The sequence below is a fragment of the Lipotes vexillifer genome, unplaced genomic scaffold (assembly GCF_000442215.2).
Source record: "Lipotes vexillifer unplaced genomic scaffold, Lipotes_vexillifer_v1.1 scaffold29, whole genome shotgun sequence".
NCBI lineage: Eukaryota > Metazoa > Chordata > Mammalia > Artiodactyla > Lipotidae > Lipotes > Lipotes vexillifer.
The window spans coordinates 878701-898318 of NW_006776904.1; the positions used below are offsets into that span (position 1 = coordinate 878701).

At 39.1% G+C, this 19618-nt stretch overlaps 1 protein-coding gene across 1 annotated transcript in view; it reads right to left on the bottom strand.

Annotated features, from left to right (window-relative positions):
* CCDC141 (coiled-coil domain containing 141) overlaps nucleotides 1–19618 on the bottom strand; it is a 207312-nt gene that overhangs the window by 43270 nt on the left and 144424 nt on the right. The window contains exons 10-14 of the mRNA XM_007450727.1: nucleotides 17312–17431; nucleotides 14566–14757; nucleotides 8297–8476; nucleotides 1264–1443; nucleotides 568–693 (exon numbers count right to left, since the gene is read on the bottom strand). Coding sequence (XP_007450789.1) covers nucleotides 568–693; nucleotides 1264–1443; nucleotides 8297–8476; nucleotides 14566–14757; nucleotides 17312–17431 — 798 coding nt within the window. The remainder of the gene's footprint in view (nucleotides 1–567; nucleotides 694–1263; nucleotides 1444–8296; nucleotides 8477–14565; nucleotides 14758–17311; nucleotides 17432–19618) is intronic.

The window sequence follows — 19618 nt, forward strand, 5'->3', positions numbered from 1 at the left end:
GTATGGAATGCACTAGCAATCAGGGCCTGGGAACATGACTCATGGTTTTTTCTCTCACATTCTGAGGGCTCTCTGAGAGAAAGAGAAAGGGAGAGCACAGCAAAATTCTTGGAATCGTGGTAGGAGCCTGGGGTGCCAGTGGGTGGGCACAATGACATCACAGTGATAATTTCAGGGACAGAGGACAGCAGAACCTCTGTGTCAGAGATTGCCCATCCTTGTTTTGAGATGTCTGAATCTAAAACATGTCTATACCCCTTAGGAAAAGAATTAGAGTAAATATATATGATAAATACATTAATAAAGAACTAATTTAAATTAAAATAATCTAAGATAAGAATATATTAAGGACCTTTTGTAGCCCAAATGTTTGTGTATCATCAAATATAGCACACTGCAGTTAAACAGGAAGAAAAATGTGTTTTTAAAGTGGATTTTTAGATAAGAAATGCTGTTGTTTTTTAAAAACTGTAATTCATCAGACTGTAAAAATTAATTAGGTGAGCATTGACTGAACAGTTTTTAATACTTTTTCATTCACCCAAGGCCATCAATTTGTTTCTTCACCTGGAACTGAGGTTTCATTTCGTTCCATTTTTTCTGTAGACCTAAAATGGTCTGGAGACTCCCTCCAAGGTCAAGTGCAGACACAGGCATAAGTGCTTCCTGAAGAAGTTTTAAGTTGTGAGTAGTCTGAAATAGACATTAGATAGTTATGCATATGTTTTCTTTGATACCACCAGCAAATACGTCATAATCATTCCAGTGATGACATGGTGTGTCATCAAACTTTTCAATTACCATGAAAGTACTCACTACCTAGAGTGAGCCTGTGGTTCTAAACCACCAATGAACAAAAAAGCACAGGCCCTCTTTTTATGGTGGTAAAATATATATAACAAAATTTACCATTTGAACCATTTTTAAGTGTGCAACTTAGTGGCATTAGTACATTCATACTGGTGTGCCACCATTACCACCATCCATCGCCAGAACTTTCTCATCTTCCCAAACAGAAACTCTGTATTGGTTAAACTCTAACTCCCATTTCACCCTCCCCTCAGCCCCTGGTATCCTCTATTCTGCTTTCTGTCTCTGTGAATTTGACTACTAGAGGTTCCTCACATAAGTGGAATCACAATATTTATCCTTTTGTGTTCGTCTGATTTCACTTATGTTTCCAAGGTCCCTCCATGTTGCAGCATGTGGCAGAATTTCCTTCCCTTTTAAGGCTGAATACTACCCATTTGCCTGTTCCCTCACCTTTCTAAGTTGCTCTTTGAACGCTCCCCACTGCTGTTTCACGGGCTTGCTTGCAGCGGCCTTAAGTTGCCAGGCTATCCGAAGGCGGCTGAGTTCTTCCCTTTCTGCTTTCTGGCTTTCCATAGTGTTCTCCATAATGTGTACTTCATTTTTGACATTTAATATTTCATTTGCTCTTGCCTGTGAAATTAATAATTATATAATGGCTTTTGTTTCCCAAGAAATAGAACATTTTGCATACAACTATTTGAGGAGGCAAACGCTTCATCATAGCCAAAGCAGAACACAGTTCTGATATCAAGACAAGTCTGAAAAGTCTGTGCACAGACACAGCTGGGCTCTCAGAACCAGTAATCTATGCTTGGACGTCATGACCCCACTGGTGTTTGAGTCCTCTCCTTTAGGATCTGTTCATTTCCTGGGGCTTAAAGGGTGACTGAATGAGCATAGGGATCCAGAAATTTTGAAGTTGAGATTATTTTAATGCATAAGTTTTGAAGTGGATTCCACCATTTATTTTAACACACATTAGAATATGTCAATATCTGAGTATCAGGGACCATGGGGGGCAGATTGTTCTGGGTCTGTGTTTCTTTCTAAACTATCCCATTGTATATATTGGGTGGGCCAAAAAGTCCCTTTGGTTTTTAAATAAAACTAAAAGACACATTTTTCGTTGTCACCAAGAATGTTATTGAACAACGTTTTCACCCTTTTGGTCCACTACCTTCTGCCATTTTTCAGGCAGCTTCATAATTCCATCTTCCCAAAACTTTTTATCTTTTTGAGCAAAGAACTGTTCCAGGTGCCTTTTACAGTCTTCAAGGGAACTGAAATTTTTTCCATTAAGAGAATTTTGTAAAGACCAAAATAAATGGAAATCCGAAGGTGCAATATCTGGTGAATACGGCGGATGAATCAGAACTTCCCAGCCAAGCTGTAACAGTTTTTGCCTAGTCATCAAAGAAGCATGTGGTCTTGTGTTATCCTGATGGAAGATTATGTGTTTTCTGTTGACTAATTCTGGATGTTTTTCGTCAAGTGCTGCTTTCAGTTGGTCTAATTGGGAGCAGTACTTGTTGGAATTAATCGTTTGGTTTTCCAGAAGGAGCTCATAATGGAGGACTCCCTTCCAATCCCACCATAGACACAACATCACCTTTTTTGGATGAAGACCAGTCTTTGGTGTGGTTTATCTCGCTTGCCCCATGATCTCTTCTGTTCCACATTACTGTACAGTATCCACTTTTCATCACCCGTAAAAATTTGTTTTAAAAATGGAACGTTTTTGTTATGTTTAAGTAGAGAATCACATGAGGAAATACAGTCAAGAAGGTTTTTTTCACTTATGTGGAACCCAAACATCAAAACGATTAACATAACCAAGTTGGTGCAAATGATTTTCAGCCCTTGATTTGGATATTTTGAGTATGTCGTCTATCTCACATGTGGTATAACGTTGATTGTTCTCAACTAATGTCTAGATTTGATCGCTATCAACTTCAACTGGTCTACCCGACCATGGCGCAGCGCCCAGCGAGAAATCTCCAGCACAAAACTTCGCAGAACACTTTTGCCATGTTCCATCGGTCACAGCACCTTCTCCATACACTGCACAAATCTTTTTTTGCATTTCAGTTGCGTTTTTACCTTTCTTGAAATAATAAAGCATAATATGCCAAAAATGTTGCTTTTTTTTTCCATCTTCAGTATTAAAATAGCTACACAAAAATTCACCAATTTTGATAAGTATTTTTTTAAATGACGCTGATATGACAGCTGTCATATACAATCTAACAAAATTGTTTCAAATGAAGTTAAAGACAACTCAGTGCTACTAGAGCCATCTTACAGAAAAAACTGAACAAACCTTTTGGCCAACTCAATACTACAATTATTTAAAATTTTCCTCGTGAGCAGTTCCTCTGTTTTGTGAGAAATGAAATGTACCTCTATATACAGTTGTCCCTCGGTATTCACGGCAGCAGGGTGGGAGGCGGGCACTGGTTCCAGGACTCACCACGGATAGCAAAACCAGTGGATGCTCAAGTCCCATGGTTGGCCCTCCATATCCGCAGGTTTCAACCAACTGTGGATGGTGTACTATGTTTAGCTCTGAGGTTGGTTGAATCCAGGAATTTGGAAGCAGTGGATATGGAGGGCCAACTCTATCTCTATTGTGCACCAGAAGAACAATATCTAAATTCCAAGACTTCTCTTCCCAACTTTCATAAGTTCTAGATCTCTGATTTGAAATCCTTTAAACAATGATTTTAAACTACTGGAAATTCAATCAGAGGCAGAAGGATAAGAGAGGTAGAGAGTAAGACAATAGGCTTTTTTTATGTCAAACATCAAAAAAATGCAGAAGAATATTTGTTTGGCAAAACAGTAATTTTTACTTTGATGGCCAGCTTTTCTCAGTAAATCCTTGAATTTCTAAGGAGCAATTGCACATGAATTTCTACAATGGCAATGACAGCTGGGTATCTAAAAGTCACGGGACCTTTTAGATTATAGTCAGAAGATAGTGCCATGAATATGTAACAGGATATTTTAAATCACAGGCCATCTTATTTTAAAATTATTTTAAATGACATTAATATTGCACATTTATATTTTTATATTAATGTAGACATTAGAAAGTGTCATTTAATTGAAAAAATACTTGCAGGTGCTAAATGTGACCTCTCCTATGAATTTGGGGATCTAGTAGTAAAATGATGTATTCTGTAATTATGATGAACAAGACACACATATTATGAAAGGCATTAGACAGCCACAGCAGGCCCTAAAGCAAATCCTATTTTTATCTATGCTAGAGATAAAGATAGGGTATCTTTCACATATTATTAAGAAAATATTAATCAAAATGTTATATAATACACAATTTAATGTAAACTTGGAATTTGCAGCATGTCAATGTCAACTATAATCAGAAGAGTATATGCTCTGAATGAAGCCTAGAAAAGAGAGCTGTGGTAGGATCTGTTGATGCCTAGCTAGCAGGATTCAAGAAGAGTGATTATGCATTTGGCAAACAAATATTTTGGCCACTCGGAAAGATTAAATAATTTGCCTGAGGTCTAGTTAGTAAACACACTACTCATTCTACTTCTGTATAAGGTCATTGGAAAATTTGCCATCATCTAGTCTAAACAGGGCACTAAATTATCTATTTTCCATGTAGATTCACACACAATGAGTGGTCTTCTGACATCTTGCTTTTCAGATATCTTGATAACTGGAAGGCAGTATTCCATGTAGCATTCTTGGTATTTGCCACTATAAATTAGTAAATTGGCACTTTCATCAAGATGTCTGCCAGATTGCTGCCCTAAATCAGTTTTTCTGATTGTGATGATTTTTAGATGAACTGAAAATTTTTTTAATTTCAAGCTTGAAAATCTGAGCCTCGGCAACCCAATCAAGAGCAGAACACTCAGTGGAAAATGCCAGCTGGACTTCTTCCTTCTTAATAACCAAACTGGTTACCACATTTCAGCAATAATGTTTGTTTAAAAGCCTAATGGTCCCAAAGATATGAAGAGAATAAAAATTGTGTTATACTGGCGTTACCAAATGGCTTTACCATTCATATCTCAGAATGTCACTGAACCAATAAAGTTAAGCATTATGTGGACCTTAATTCTTATCAATAAGGAGGAATTTATTTATCATGTGACAGTGGTAAGGACCTTGGGGAAAAGAAGCCATGTTTATAATGTCAAGATACAAGACCACCAAGGTATGTAGTAAAATACACACTGTTGCTGAAAACTCTAAATGGACATTTGAATATCAAGAAACCTAAGTTTACTTAGACAAAGATACAAAATATAATTTTGAATGGATTCCTGCTACAGATCTTAAATGAAAATCTGACTGTACAATCTTAAACATTCTAAATAAGTAATAAAGGACTTCTGTTTCTGGGTAGGATGGAGTAGCTAGTGGCAGAGCAGTGCTTCTGCCTAGAACAACTAGAAAAGCTGGAATAAGTGCAGAAATCATCTATTTGAAGGCAAAAAGAACTAAAGAGGCCAGGACTCCAGAGAAGGATGAACCTGAGAGTGGTGAGCTCACCTGTCACCTCTCCTACCCCAGTCAGGGGCATTTCCCAATTCTGTATGCCGACAGGAGGCTGATCATGAGGCTTTACTGGGGAACAGAGAAAACAATAGAACTTTTGACAGACACTAGTGGGGATGGGGGTTCAAGCACACAGCTCATCTTCATCTCAGAACATTGACAAAATACTGGGGCTGAACAGGGCAGTGGATTAAAAAACCCAAGCAAAAGCCTCTGAAAAGCAGAGTGAGAGTTTTTCAGCTATCTCCCAAGACTCCCCAAACTGGAGACCTGCCAGGGGGAGAGACCTCAGAGAATGCACCAAGCTCCAACATGAAAACGTTGAGAGCCCAAGGTCAACAGAATAGACGGAGCATTGACAGGACTGTACTCCGGACTCAACTCCACCAGCTCCTGACTGGCTTAAGTGATCTTCAACCAACACCCACCTAAGGAAAGAAGATAACACCATCTGGAACTCCTACAATTTTTTTATACATAACGCTTGGCATTTGATAGATATCCTCTCATCATCCCAAGATAGGACGACAGAGCTGGAAACCGAGAGAAAAAGCAGACAATAGAAACAATTCCAGATCCAGATGTTGGACTCAGCTGACAAACACTTTAAAATACCCATGATTAATATGGTCATGAAGGTATAGGAAAGATGGAGAAAGAGAGGATAAAAAAGGAGAATTTCACTGGCAATATAAATCTAATAAAAAAGAACCAACTGGAAATTCCAAAACTGAAAAATATAATTTCTCAAAAGGAAGTTAGTAAGAAAAAGGATAGACAAAAAAAGTGCAGTTTGCAAATATGTAAACTCCCTTATGAGTGCAAATTGGAGAAGTACACAATTAAGAGATGGATATAAAGATATACTGAAAAAGAGTAAAAATCTTAAAGATAGATAGATAGGTAGATATGTTCTAAATGTTCCAAGTAAAAAATAACAATTTTTTTTTACAGTAAAGCACCAATATAACATAAGAACATAGGTAAAATACTCAGCAAGTTTTCTCTGATGCATATGGACAGTATTAGATAAATTAGAATTATTTAATGCATATTTTGTTTCCATATAGATTTAAGAAGACCGGTCTTTAAACAACAAAGTTTGAAACAATGAAGATAAAGAGGAAATTGTAGCTCAAAGCAGATGAGGGTAGTTAGAGCCCAACTCTCCCAAACGAATTCAGGCTCCAGACTGAGATTCATCACATGTCAGAGTACTGAGAAAATTGCAGATGTCAGTCATCTTTGCAAATCTACAGAAAATAGGAGAAGGGCCAGAAAATTAGAGAAAAGAAAATGCCCTGATTTTCAAATGGGGGAAAAGATGGCCTATGTGATTTACCTGTCAGTAAGCTTGACATTGAAAACCAGGGCAATAAAGTCATCATTGATCAAGCAGATTGTGAGCACTTTGGAAAGAACCTATGATCACTAGGAGTCAAACTAATTTTTGCCAAATTATATTATACAATTGATAGGATACTAGGTAGATAGACCTTCCTTCAAGCAGTGTCTTCCATTACAGACTTAAGAAAAAGTGGTTAAAATAAAGTACTATTGGGAATGTCCACAATTGTTTAAAAGACTGGTTAATCAATTGATTACTTAATGGATTGGGGTAGCAATCTGCCCCTCAGACACTTTTATTAAAGATCTAATTGCAGCCACAAGAGGCTTACTTATTAATATACAGAATTAAACCCAGGAGAGATGGCTAATGCAATAGATAGCAGGCTCAAAATTAGTTTAACAAGATGGAATCATGAGTCAAAACTAACAAAGTGATATAAAATAGGAATAAATATAAAGGTTCACATTTGTATGTAAAAGATAAATAGGCGACATGGATATAAAATGGGAGAGACCTAGCCTGGCAGGAACTGCAAAAAAAATGTAATGCAATTGCAGTTTTTCCATCACAGGCTTAATATGAACCAACAAAGTGAAATTATTACTAAAAGTGCTAGTACAATCTTAGGTCTCATTAGTAAAGAATGATGGACACTTTGTACTCTGTGTTGAAGTTGTACTTTACTTCTTGTTTACATGTTATGAATGATATTGACAAATCATGGAAAATTCTGGAAGGATTAGGATGAAGAAAGAGAGAAAGCTACCTCCTAAATGATAGAAAGGATTTATATCTAGTTCACTGCAGAAAAGACTCAAATTAGATTTTGCAACTGTTTTCAAGGTTTGAAAAACTTTCGTGTGTAAGAGAAATGAAATATGCAAACATTTTTCCCCCTGTGGAGGTACAGAGGGTTAGAATCAGATATGAAGACAGATTCGACTTAACATTAAAAATAAAAAACTTTCCTAGCAGCTGGCATTTTCTAACAATAAAATGAACAGTTTCGTAAGGAAGATACTTGAGATATTGAAGGAGAGGTGGATTAACCATCTTTCAAAAATTCTGTGGAGAACTTTATATGGGCCTGAGGTTGATATAACGATTCTAGGATACTTTACAGATAGAACTTAACAACTAAAGTTTAGGGTACATTTCTAAATATAATGGAGCTTTGCTATGAAAAGATCTGGTATTGTAAGAAATTCTTTGAAACGAAGATTCATCCTAGATGTTATCTTTTGCCTCTGGAAATCTTGTAAGATCTTGTTGCATGCTTTCAACATAATTCAGAACTTTTGGGTGATCTTCTGAGGACTCTCTGTAATAATAATAATGTTACATTTGGATTATAGTCACTCTTTCTTGTTAATAGATAAAATAGCCTTCATGTGATAAACTCACAAGAGGTCTAGGAGCAAAGAAGCACATAAATGCTGGGCTTCAGGACTATTCTAGGTTGAATGGAACTAAAAAGAACTTCCTAAACCAGCACGGCCAAATAACAGACAACCGAACTTTTAAATTTATGATTCTGACTTTGAAAAGTGATCCTTGAAGAAGGTATGACTCATTTAATGTTATTCTCACCATATTTATTAAATTAAGGAACTTGAGCCCGAGGTCTTGAGTTAAAAAGCTCCTCTTTAAAAACAGCTGCCACTGCTTCTCCACTGAGTCAGAGTGACGCTCAGCTTCAGCAACACCCTCTTCCTTTCGCAGGATATCAGTTTGGTAAAACTCCTTTAGGCCCTGACATTGCTCCTCTACCTTAAAAAAAAAAAAGAATATAAATGAAAGTTAAGAGCACTTAAAAACATTTTTAAAGAGAAAAATACTAGATTCCAATAAAAGCCTATATAAAACTTAATTGGAACCTACATTTCAGAATTCTTTAAATAATTATTAAATATTGTCAACTTACTGAAAAGACATGAAAATCTATTCAGGGTGTTGACAGATCAAACTGACTGCTACGGGGTAGTAACTTGAACTGACAAGTTTATTATCCAGAAGCCCTATTTACTGTAGCCCAAATCATATTTATGTATTATATATATGTATGTTTTGCAATTGGAGACAGCTTATGTCAAAGACCAGTGTGGTTCCATTTAAAGCTGAGTTTTATAATTCAGGAGAAAGATAAACATATACAATCAAGGAATACAAATCAGAGAGAAATGTAAGTCAGTGGAAAGTTATTCATAATTAGTAAATCACAGTTTGCTTCTCATCAGTGATAAACCAGAACAAAAGAGTACAAATAATTATGAATTTTCTGTACATGTATTAATATTAAACTGCCTCCATGAGCAAATCTTACTGAGGTTCATTACTTCACCTCCCTAGAATTATATTTTCTCATTTGCTAACCAAGGTAAGCAATACTAGATTATTTTAAATCATTCTCTTTGGACAGAGCTTATATAAAATCAGATGTGCCTGCCGAACTAGATCATTTAATTGGGTATTGTAGAAATGGTAGAAAATTTTTGACACAAGTTTTCATGCATTTTGAATAATACTTAATGGCCAATAGGATAAGACTCAAAGAGCTCATAACTACTGAAAGCAATATAAATGGGGTAAGAAATTTCAGGCAATGGTTAGTCACTATATTTTCAAGATTTCAATATCAGTCTTAATTTAATGAGCGCTGCAAAGGGCACTTAGAAACAGAAGTTGTCTCCTCTTTTTCCATAGTCCATTTATTCATGACTGTTTTCCTGATGCTTGTTTCCTCAGCCCAGGATAATCTTTCCTCAGTTTTCTGCTCCTACTTAATCCTTCATGAGATAGTTAAAATACTACCTCCTCCATGGAGTCTCCTAAGATTCCATAGTAAGAATTAAGCAGTTATTTCATTGGGTTCCCAAAGATAATTTTGGGAGAAAGAGAACCATAAACAGATTATTACAACGCAAAGGCAAGTAGGCTCACAGTGTTCTGGGCACACTGAGGCGGGACCACCAGCTCTACATAAAGTAAACAGGCAAGAATTTCCCAAAGGAAGCGACATTTGATCTGTGTCTTTCAGAATTGTCCAAGGTGAGAGGGAACAGGAGAAGGGGCCCCAGATGGAAGGAATAACATGTGTGAAGGCACAAGTGTGAAACACTGGCTGGTTCAGAGCACGATAAATGATCTTGGTGTGGGTTACATCCAGATAGCACAAGCTGAGTGGTAAGAAAGAAGTGAGAGTGATCATTGTGTTGGCATAAAGCCGTCAGTAGGTTTCAACTTGTTTGCTACTATACTCAACAAATTGTGACATACTCTCGTTAGTTTGAAACAACTGACAGCTATCACAATGACTCGGAATTGGCATGACAGCCATCAGTACTTCAATGGGATATAGTATGCTACAGGCAGGGTGTCAATATCATGGGCTGTCTATGTGAAATTCTTAAAACATAAATGTTAATTCATCCTCCTTTTCCAACTGCTCAAAAAAGCCTCCTTGAATGTAGGTGAGCATGATGTCATTATAGGAATTTCCTTGAATCTGGACTAGTTTCTTTTTTTAAGTGAATTAATGATCAACTTTAATACATTACCCATTTTGGGGTAAAAGTTATAACTTGCTTCATAAATTACATTTGTCATATAACCTGAATTTCAGGAAGTGACATGATCAGATTTGCTTTAGAATGACCATTTTCTGAAAGGCATAAAGGGGAGAATTATAGGAGGTAGAGAGAACAGGCAGATACAATTTCTTTAAGCTGGGCAAGGGTTGATGAGGACCTAAACTGAGAAGGTGATGGTACAAATGAAGAAGGGGAATTCAGAAATCTCTTAGGTTGTCTCTAAAGACAGACATGGGATAGCATGGCCTTTTTTTTTTTTAGATGTTGGGGGTAGGAGTTTATTAATTGATTAATTTATTTTTGGCTGTGTTGGGTCTTCGTTTCTGTGCGAGGGCTTTCTCTAGTTGTGGCAAGCGGGGGCCACTCTTCATCGCGGTGCGTGGGCCTCTCACTCTTGTGGCCTCTCTCGTTGCGGAGCACAGTCTCCAGATGCGCAGGCTCAGTAGTTGTGGCTCACGGGCCTAGTTGCTCCGTGGCATGTGGGATCTTCCAAGACCAGGGCTCGAACCCGTGTCCCCTGCATTAGCAGGCAGATCCTCAAACACTGCGCCACCAGGGAAGCCCATAGCATGGCCTTTGATGTTTGAAAAAACAAAAGGGAGGAGGTTTGGAATTAAACTTCAGCTCTGATGTTTACTACCTGCTTGGTCTTACATACCTAACTTCTCAGAGCCTCAGTTTCCCTCATTTGCAAAGTAGGGATAATAGTAAATAAGCATAGGGATATTATAAGGATGAAATGAGATCAGGAATGAAAAGTTCAGGGCCCAGTACAAAAATAACTGCTCATTAAGAAAGGGATCGGAACAGACTTTGAGCTTCTACATAGGACTTCTGAAAGACAGGGGGGTCATTAACCCAATGCCAAAATACAGAAGGAAACACGTTTGAGGAAAAGATAACCAGTTGTGTTTTGTTGAGCTTCAGGAAGCTACAGAATACTTCGGTAATTAGTATGATTGGCAGTTGAAAGCATTGGCCTGGAGCTCAGAAGAGCTGGGATTGAGGAACCAGTTTTGAGATACTGGTAAATTGAAACTATAGGTGTGTTTGTGGGAGGGCGGGTGATGTTTGTAGGGAACGTGTATAGAATGTACAAAAGAGGGAGCACAGGCAAGAACTCTGAAACCCACCACACTTTAGGAACAGAGAACTGAATCAGGAAAAAAGAACAGACAAAGAGGTAGACAGGCTAATTTCACTTATGTGAAATATCCAAATAAGGCAAATCTATAGGGACAGAAAGCAGAGAGTAGTGCTTGCCTGAGGCTGGGGGCAGGGGGGAGGGGCAGTGGAAACCAGGATTGATGAAAAGTATTCCCCAGGCCTCTTTTTGGGTTGATGGAAATATACCAAAACTGGAGTGCAGTGATGGTTACACAACTCTATAAATATACCAAAAATCATTACATCCTAAGATAGGTGAATTTTATGCTATGTAAATTATACCTCAATAAATCTGTTTAAAGTCAAAGGAGGTGAATGTGAGTAACTGGGTTAAATAAATACGGCAGAGGGATTAAGTGGGATAAAGATTGACTGTTTCACCTGTCAACTGGTAAGTACTAAGTATAAGCTCATAAGAATGGAGTGAAGACGTACAAACGGCAGGATGGAAAAGGGGATAAACCAAACGGCAGTGGGATGAGGATTAGGGAGGATCAGGAAGAAGAGGAAAGAAATGTTATCTTCCCATCCCAAGAGACCAGTTGTGAATGGAAGGAAAATTACAGAGTGGTAGCCTCAGTGAGGGCAAGACTATTTGGACAGAACTGTAGACCAAAGAGAAGGAAGCAATGGAAAAAGCAAATTTTTAAAATTAGAGGATGGATGCTGAAGCCAGATTCTGAAGGATGTAGGAGCAGACAGGGAGGGACTGATGGCTGATTAGTGCAGCAGACATGCAGAAGCTCCACTTTATTGGTGACAGTGGAGGAAGGGTGAATATGTCAGTGGGTTTGGAAGCTGAAGGAAGTCAAGGCAGTTAAGCTCAATGGACTCATTTTTTTTCAGTCACATACAAGGTAAGGGCGTAAGCTGACATTTAGGAATGGAAACTGCCATGAGAAGTTTGTGACTCACTACTGAATGGGCACCAACTAGAGAGCATATGGGGGGCTCAGCTGAGCCAAAGACCCATAAATTTGTAAGAGCACCAATAAGCACAATTGTATGATTTTCCACAGGAGCGTCTGGAAGCTTGGAAAGAGAAGCTGAGTAAACAAAGTGTTGGAGTGATCTAGTATTGGGAGTTGGCAAGTCAGGGTAGAAGGCAGGGAGTTGAGGGCATGGGGAATGGAATGGAATGGAATTGAATAAGCACAAGCTGGTGAGAAAAGAGAGAAAGCCTGAAGGAGTAGGAGACTGACAGACTGAGAGCACTGCCAAGGTGAGGACACAAGGCTCTGCCAGGTAAGAAAATAGATTAAGTGAAAGCTGGGAAGATGAAAGGACATGAGGTCCTTCTTGGGAAAGTTCTGTTTGCAAAGCTAAGGTTCCAGCCCTAGTCCCAAAACTCCTGGTCCCGGAGGCCAGAGGGGGCCATGGAAGTAGGCGCTGAGCTAGAAGCTAAGAAGGTACATTTTTGGCAATGAAGATGCAGAAAACCAAGTACTACTTTGTACCCTCTCCACCATTTCAAGTTGAGATAAAAATGTTCATCGAGGGACTTCCCTGGTGGCTCAGTGGTTAAGCATCCACCTGCCAAGGCAGGGGACACGGGTTCGAGCCCTGGTCCGGGAAGATCCCACATGCCACAGAGCAACTAAGCCCATGTGCCACAATTACTGAGCCTGCGCTCTAGAGCCTGCGAGCCACAACTACTGAGCCCACGTGCCACAACTACTGAAGCCCGCGTACCTAGAGCCCGTGTTCTGCAACAAGAGAAGCCACTGCAATGAGAAGCCCGCACACTGCAATGAAGAGTAGCCCCCACTCACTGCAACTAGAGAAAGCCCACGCACAGCAACACAGACCCAACACAGCCACAAATAAATAAACCAAATTAAAAAAAAAAGATTCTTTCTTTTTTAAAAAAAGTGTTCATTGACAGAACAACCTGTCAGCTGTAATACCTCTGCATAACCCTGAGAGTTCCAGGATAAGAAAAAAATTTTTTAAAAAATCCAGAATAAAGAAAGATGTGGGAAAGGAGGCAGTGGTTCCCTGAGATTTCCAGGGCCTGTGCGTGGCCTTCCTCCAGAGTGGTGAGAACTCAGACTCTTAGAGAACGAGAGCTGGCAGAGGAATGTGGGCAGGCAGGATATGGTCATGCGAGGTAAGGGTGAGAATATTGGGAGGGTGGTGGGAGGATGCTACCTAACTTGGGTTGGCTTTACCCCTGAGTGAGCCTTGATGGCTCTACCTCCCACTCAACCAGCAGCCCCTCCCTGAAAGGAGAGTGAACCACGCGCGCCTGGGAGCATTGGGACCAGAGTTAAATGAGGTGGGACTCCAGTGCTTTGCTATGACTGATGTCACCTTCAAGAACCTGGGACCTTTGAGAGATGGAATTCTAGTCTACCAAAGGGAATTTTACAGATTATTTAGTACAAACCAGTCAAAACAATGCCTCAGAAAAAGCTCTCAGAGGAAAATTATTAAAAAGCATCAAACAAGACAGATCTGAGACGGGACCCAACAGCCTATAATTTCCAATTGTGTGGATTTTAAATAAATCACACAAATTGCTTAGGTATTCAAAGAGATTCATGACATTTTTAAATAGAAAATGACTTATTTTTAAATAATTTTGTTTTATGTTTAGGATATTGTAAATATTTGTAGGCCAGGGGCTTCCTTGGTAGCGCAGTGGTTGAGAGTCCACCTGCCGATGCAGGGGACACGGGTTCGTGCCCTGGTCCGGGAGGATCCCACATGCCAAGGAGCAGCTGGGCCCGTGAGCCATGGTTGCTGAGCCTGCGCATCCGGAGCCTGTGCTCCGCAATGGGAGAGGCCACAACAGTGAGAGGCCTGCGTACCACAAAAAAAAAAAAAAAAAAAAAATTGTAGGCCATAGTAAAAAGGGTTTCAACACAGCCACTTTGCTTATTTGTCTGTATCTACACATACACACTTGTATTATGTTTTTAGTAAAATAACTTACTCTTTGAGCCTGTGTATGGTGCCTTGGAGAATAAAGGAGCTATAAGTGAGTACGTGCACTGGGGTGGAGGATCTGGAATGATCCACGAGGGTTCTATCCCCTTAGAAAGCAGGAAGATGGGCAGAGGCCATGCTGCCAAAGAGGTCAGCCCATAGGTACCGTACCTCCTCTGATGACTTTAGAAATGCCACATAAGTTTGCAGGACTTGTGACCTGGAGCTGAGGCTTTGGCCAAGTATGTTTAATTCTTCCTCTAGCCACTTAGCTTTAGAAGAAAGCGATGCCACTTCATCAGGTTCAAAATCATTTTTTTCTGTCAAGAGTTTTGCAGCTGCTTCTGATTCATGTGATGTCTCCTATGAAAACAAGGCACAGGAGGTCAGAAGCTGACAGGGGAATCATGAACACTCACATTCCAATACCTTCTGTACAGCCATCTATTACAATTATTCATTGAACTTGTACCAAAACTCTCCTCAGTGAAAAAGGCACATATTTTAAAATTCGAAAAAAAAAGGCACCTTAAAATGAAAACTACCTCAAATTATTCTTTCAGTCTATCACCTATACGTCTTATTTAGAACATTCTATTTTCTGTGTCACAAATAGAAGAAAGTTTGTTTAGTAAGAAAGGTTGTCAAACACATTGGCAGAAATATTTAAAATAATTTAAATAAAATAATTATACATGATGATTGTTTTATGAAATTTACCAGTAGCTCTAGAAAATTCTTTAACTAATTTTGTTATATAAGAGATGACAAGTTTATAGAAATTGTTTACTCATTTTTTAATTTACAAAAAAATGCCATATCAAGTATGCAGTCTTCTCAAAGTCGCCATCTACAACAGTTTTTAAATAAGTGTAGGGAAAATGGTACAGATGAAGTGTGAATAACCTAGAGTCAGTGAATTTGACTTGCTAGGGTTGCTCTCCTATGTCTTCTTTTGAGTGCAATTTTTGGCACGTGAAATCTAACCACTGATTCAATGGACGAGTAGGTATTGTAGGCACTATTTACACAACTGCTGCAGAGCTGTGTAAAATTTCATGTGAGACCAAGCTAGGATTCAAGCAAACATGAAAGACAGAAGCTCCACTCTCATTTAGAGCAAGAAGGGATTGCTCTCCTACTTGTATTTAATATGCTTCCCAGGTACTCCACTGAATGGAAGTAATTTTAACTTACAGGAGCTGCTCCCAGAGAGCCCTCTAGAAGGAGGAAGTGGAGGAGTTTCTCCCCTTGAAATTTCCTCCTTCCCTCTAAAATTTTTTAAATAAAAAAATGAAGGGACTTCCCTGGTGGTGCAGTGGTTAAGAATCTGCCTGCCAATGCAGGGGACACGGGTTTGATCCCTGGTCTGGGAAGATCCCACATGCCGTGGAGCAACTAAGCCCATGCACCACAACTACTGAGCCTGTGCTCTAAAGCCCTCGAGCCACAACTACTGAGCCTGTGAGCCACAACTACTGAAGCCCTTGCTCCTAGAGCCCGTGCCCTGCAAAAAGAGAAGCCACCGCAACGAGAGGCCCACACAACACAACGAAGAGTAGCCTCCGCCCACCACAACTAGAGAAAGTCCGTGCACAACAACGAAGACCCAAAGCAGCCAAAAATAAATAAATTTATAAAAAAAGAAAAAAGTACTTCTCTACATAAAATACATGAGGCTTTCTTTTTTAAAAAAATGAACTTGAGTTCAGGCATGCATTACATTTTAGACATTTTAAAAAATGAATTAAGGGCTTCCCTGGTGGCGCAGTGGTTGAGAGTCCGCCTGCTGATGCAGGGGACGTGGGTTCGTGCCCTGGTCCGGGAGGATCCCACATGCCGTGGAGCGGCTGGGCCCGTGAGCCATGGCTGCTGAGCCTGCGCGTCCGGACCCTGTGCCCCGCAATGGGAGAGGCCACAGCAGTGAGAGGCCCGCATACCGCAAAAAAAAAAAAAAAAAAAAAAAAAGAATTAAAAACAGCCCATTAATAATTGGTTCATCTGTGAGTTTCAGGTGGCAGTGCTGTCTGTGAAGGAGATTCTTGGATAAATTAGGAGTTTTGGATTAACATATATGCACTACTATATATAAAATAGATAATCAACAAGGACCTACTATATAGCACAGGGAATTCTACTCAATATTCTGTAATACCTATATGGAAAAAGAATCTGAGAAAGAATGGATATATGTATATGTATAACTGAATCACTTTGCTGTATACCTGAAACTAACACAACACTGTAAATCAACTGTAGCCCAATATAAAATAAAAATTAAATTAAAAAAAAAGAAATGATGGAATAGCGAGGCCATTTCCTAGAGACCTGGGCACTTGCCTCACCTTCCTAACCACCTGCTGGGGCAGGCAGGGACTTCATGAAGGTTTGGAGCTGCTAGCAGGAATATCTGAACCTAAGTCCCATGTGAAAGGGGTGAGAGGGTGCTAGAGAAGGTGCCAAGCAGAGGAGGGGGCAGTTTCTGTCTCTAAACATTGGGTGTGCAAACAAGATTGTGATTGTTTTGCCTCCTGGAATCTAGCACTGATGCATGTTGCTCTTGGTAATTTTCTCTTGCAACTTACTCTAGCAGAAAATCACAAATAGCCTTGAAGAGGCGCTCTCCCAGCCTCAAGGAGCTGCTAACATCTCCTAGGCTAGGAAAGAGGGTCAAATGAGTGTTTAGTACCAGGCTATAATGCTGAGCTTCCATGAGCTCAAACGCCCTAATAAATGCACCTGTAAATATAATTTAGATATACATAATGGTAGCCGTTTTTAAGTCATTATCTGCCAGAAGACTAATTTAGAATTGCAGCCCTCAAGGGAGTTAGGATTAAGTTTTATAGCTACTGAAAATAAAGAAAAATCATATTTACAAAACCATAACCATAATAATAACTCTCATTTTATTTACCTTAGCTTGTTTATCTAGTTCCAGATATGTACTCAAAATCTTCTCTGATTCAGAAAGGCTGGAACCGACATCCATTGCATTAGAAATTACTGGGCTGATTTTCTGAATGGACATTTCCACCTTTAGGAATAAAGAATATATTGCACCCTTAGTAATATATATTGGCATATATGTATGCATATGTGTAGAGGAGATAAATATTACTCTCTACATTCCCATTATACTTTAAATGTATATCAATTTTAATCTAAAAATAGTTTAATATTTTAGTATTTCCTACTTAAATTCATAATGCTGCTCTTCATATGAGGTAATACTACTGACTCACCAATAGAAGATATATGTTTACAGATATTTCTTTTATTAACAGCGATGAGATGTAGGCAATAATGCACATTCTCTAAGAATTTATTACCTATATTACGTAGAAAGGATAATTCACTTTCAACACATCAATAGAAATGAATTTTTCTGGTGCATTAAGTCATGATCATACACTGTACACTGAAAGGGGCCCAATTTACAGGTATATTTTGAAGCAGAGGTCCAGCATAGGTATTAGATCACTTTATGGATTACTATATTTAGGGCTGAGGGGCCCCGGGACAGCACCACATGCTGTACATGTAATAGCAAAACACAGAAACACGTTTAGGCATTTAATTGATGAACGTGGGGGACTATGATTTGATCTTCAATACACATGAATTAGTGAATACAGTGAGCTTTAAAGGGTTCTATTCAATTCAAGTTACTGCCTTGCTCTGACTAGAGTTCATACTTCCCAAAGTCAAATTGGCTCTGACTTGGCAGTAGCCACACAAGCAACAGCAGCTGTTTGAGTTTCTACTGTGTTTTCCACCACCACCAAATTCGCTTGAATCTCAAGGTCCAGGGAATGCAGCACTACAGCTGCCGCCATGTTTGTAATCTCCCTGGACCCAAGCATCAGAACAAGGTTCAAATTCCCATCTCTGGATCAATAACAGGCGAGGAGGCAATTTAGATAGAGACTTGGTTATTTAATGACCTCTCCTGTGAAGTCTATTAATTCTACTTGTGTAAATCAGGTATATAAGTCTACTGTAGCAAATGAAAAAACATAATTGAAAATTTGAGACCCAGACTTTACAACATGGTTCATTAGCATTAATGTAATTAAGATATTACTAGTTTTTGCTATAACCCCATCTACAGACAAGTAATTTTCTTTTAAATTTATTTTATTTATTATTTATTTTTGGCTGCCTGGGGTCTTCGTTGCTGCGCGCGGGCTTTCTCTAGTTGCAGCGAGAGGGGGCTACTCTTCATTGCGGTTCGCGGGCTTCTCATTGTTGTGGCTTCTCTTGTGCAGGATAGGCTCTAGGCTCACGGGCTTCAGTAGTTGTGGCATGAGGGCTCAGTAGTTGTGGCTCACGGGCTTAGTTGCTCTGAGGCATGCGGGATCTTCCCAGACCAGGGCTTGAACCCGTGTCCTCTGCATTGGCAGGTGGATTCTTAACCACTGCGCCACCAGGGAAGCCCCCAGACAAGTAATTTTTTATTTAGTCAAATAGTAGCTGCCTGGTTTTACTCCTCTTTGAAAATAGGAAATAAAATTCTTCAAACCACTATATTCACTTTGTAGAAAGGATTTTCACACATATGGTTTTATTCAGAGTGGCCATGTCCTTTGCACTGTCTTGGTTCAATAAATTATGATAATGGCAAGTTATTCTTGGAACCCCTAAAACTCATCATTTTTGGTATCTATCTGCTGTTCTTGTGTTGTGTGGTGCCATGTTAACCAAAATGTGCATATTGGAACCATGCACAGAACCATGTAAATCAAAGAGGACACAATCACAATATACACATGGTTCAATTAACACAGTTCTGTGCAAAGTGAGAACTGCCTTTGTGTAAACATGTTTTGGGCTGGGAGGCAGGGAGGATGACACTTCTAGTTTTGGCAACCTGGGGCAGGGATGGTTGATGAGCAGTAGTGAATTACAACTTCATTCTGTTTGAGTATAAAGCCTAATGTGGGATGAAGAGAATCCTAAGGAGACACACCCCTATCCTTCCACCGTGCCCACATGCTGCAGTTCCCATACCATCATCTATTATCACCAGGTAAGGAGCTGCATCTAAATAGTAGCTTATGCATAAAATAGATAACCAACAAGGATCTACTGTATAGCACAGGGAACTATACTCCACGTTATGTAAAAACCTTTAATGGAAAAGAATCTGAAAGAGTATATATATATATATATATATATATATATATATATATATATATATATATATATATATAAATGAGAA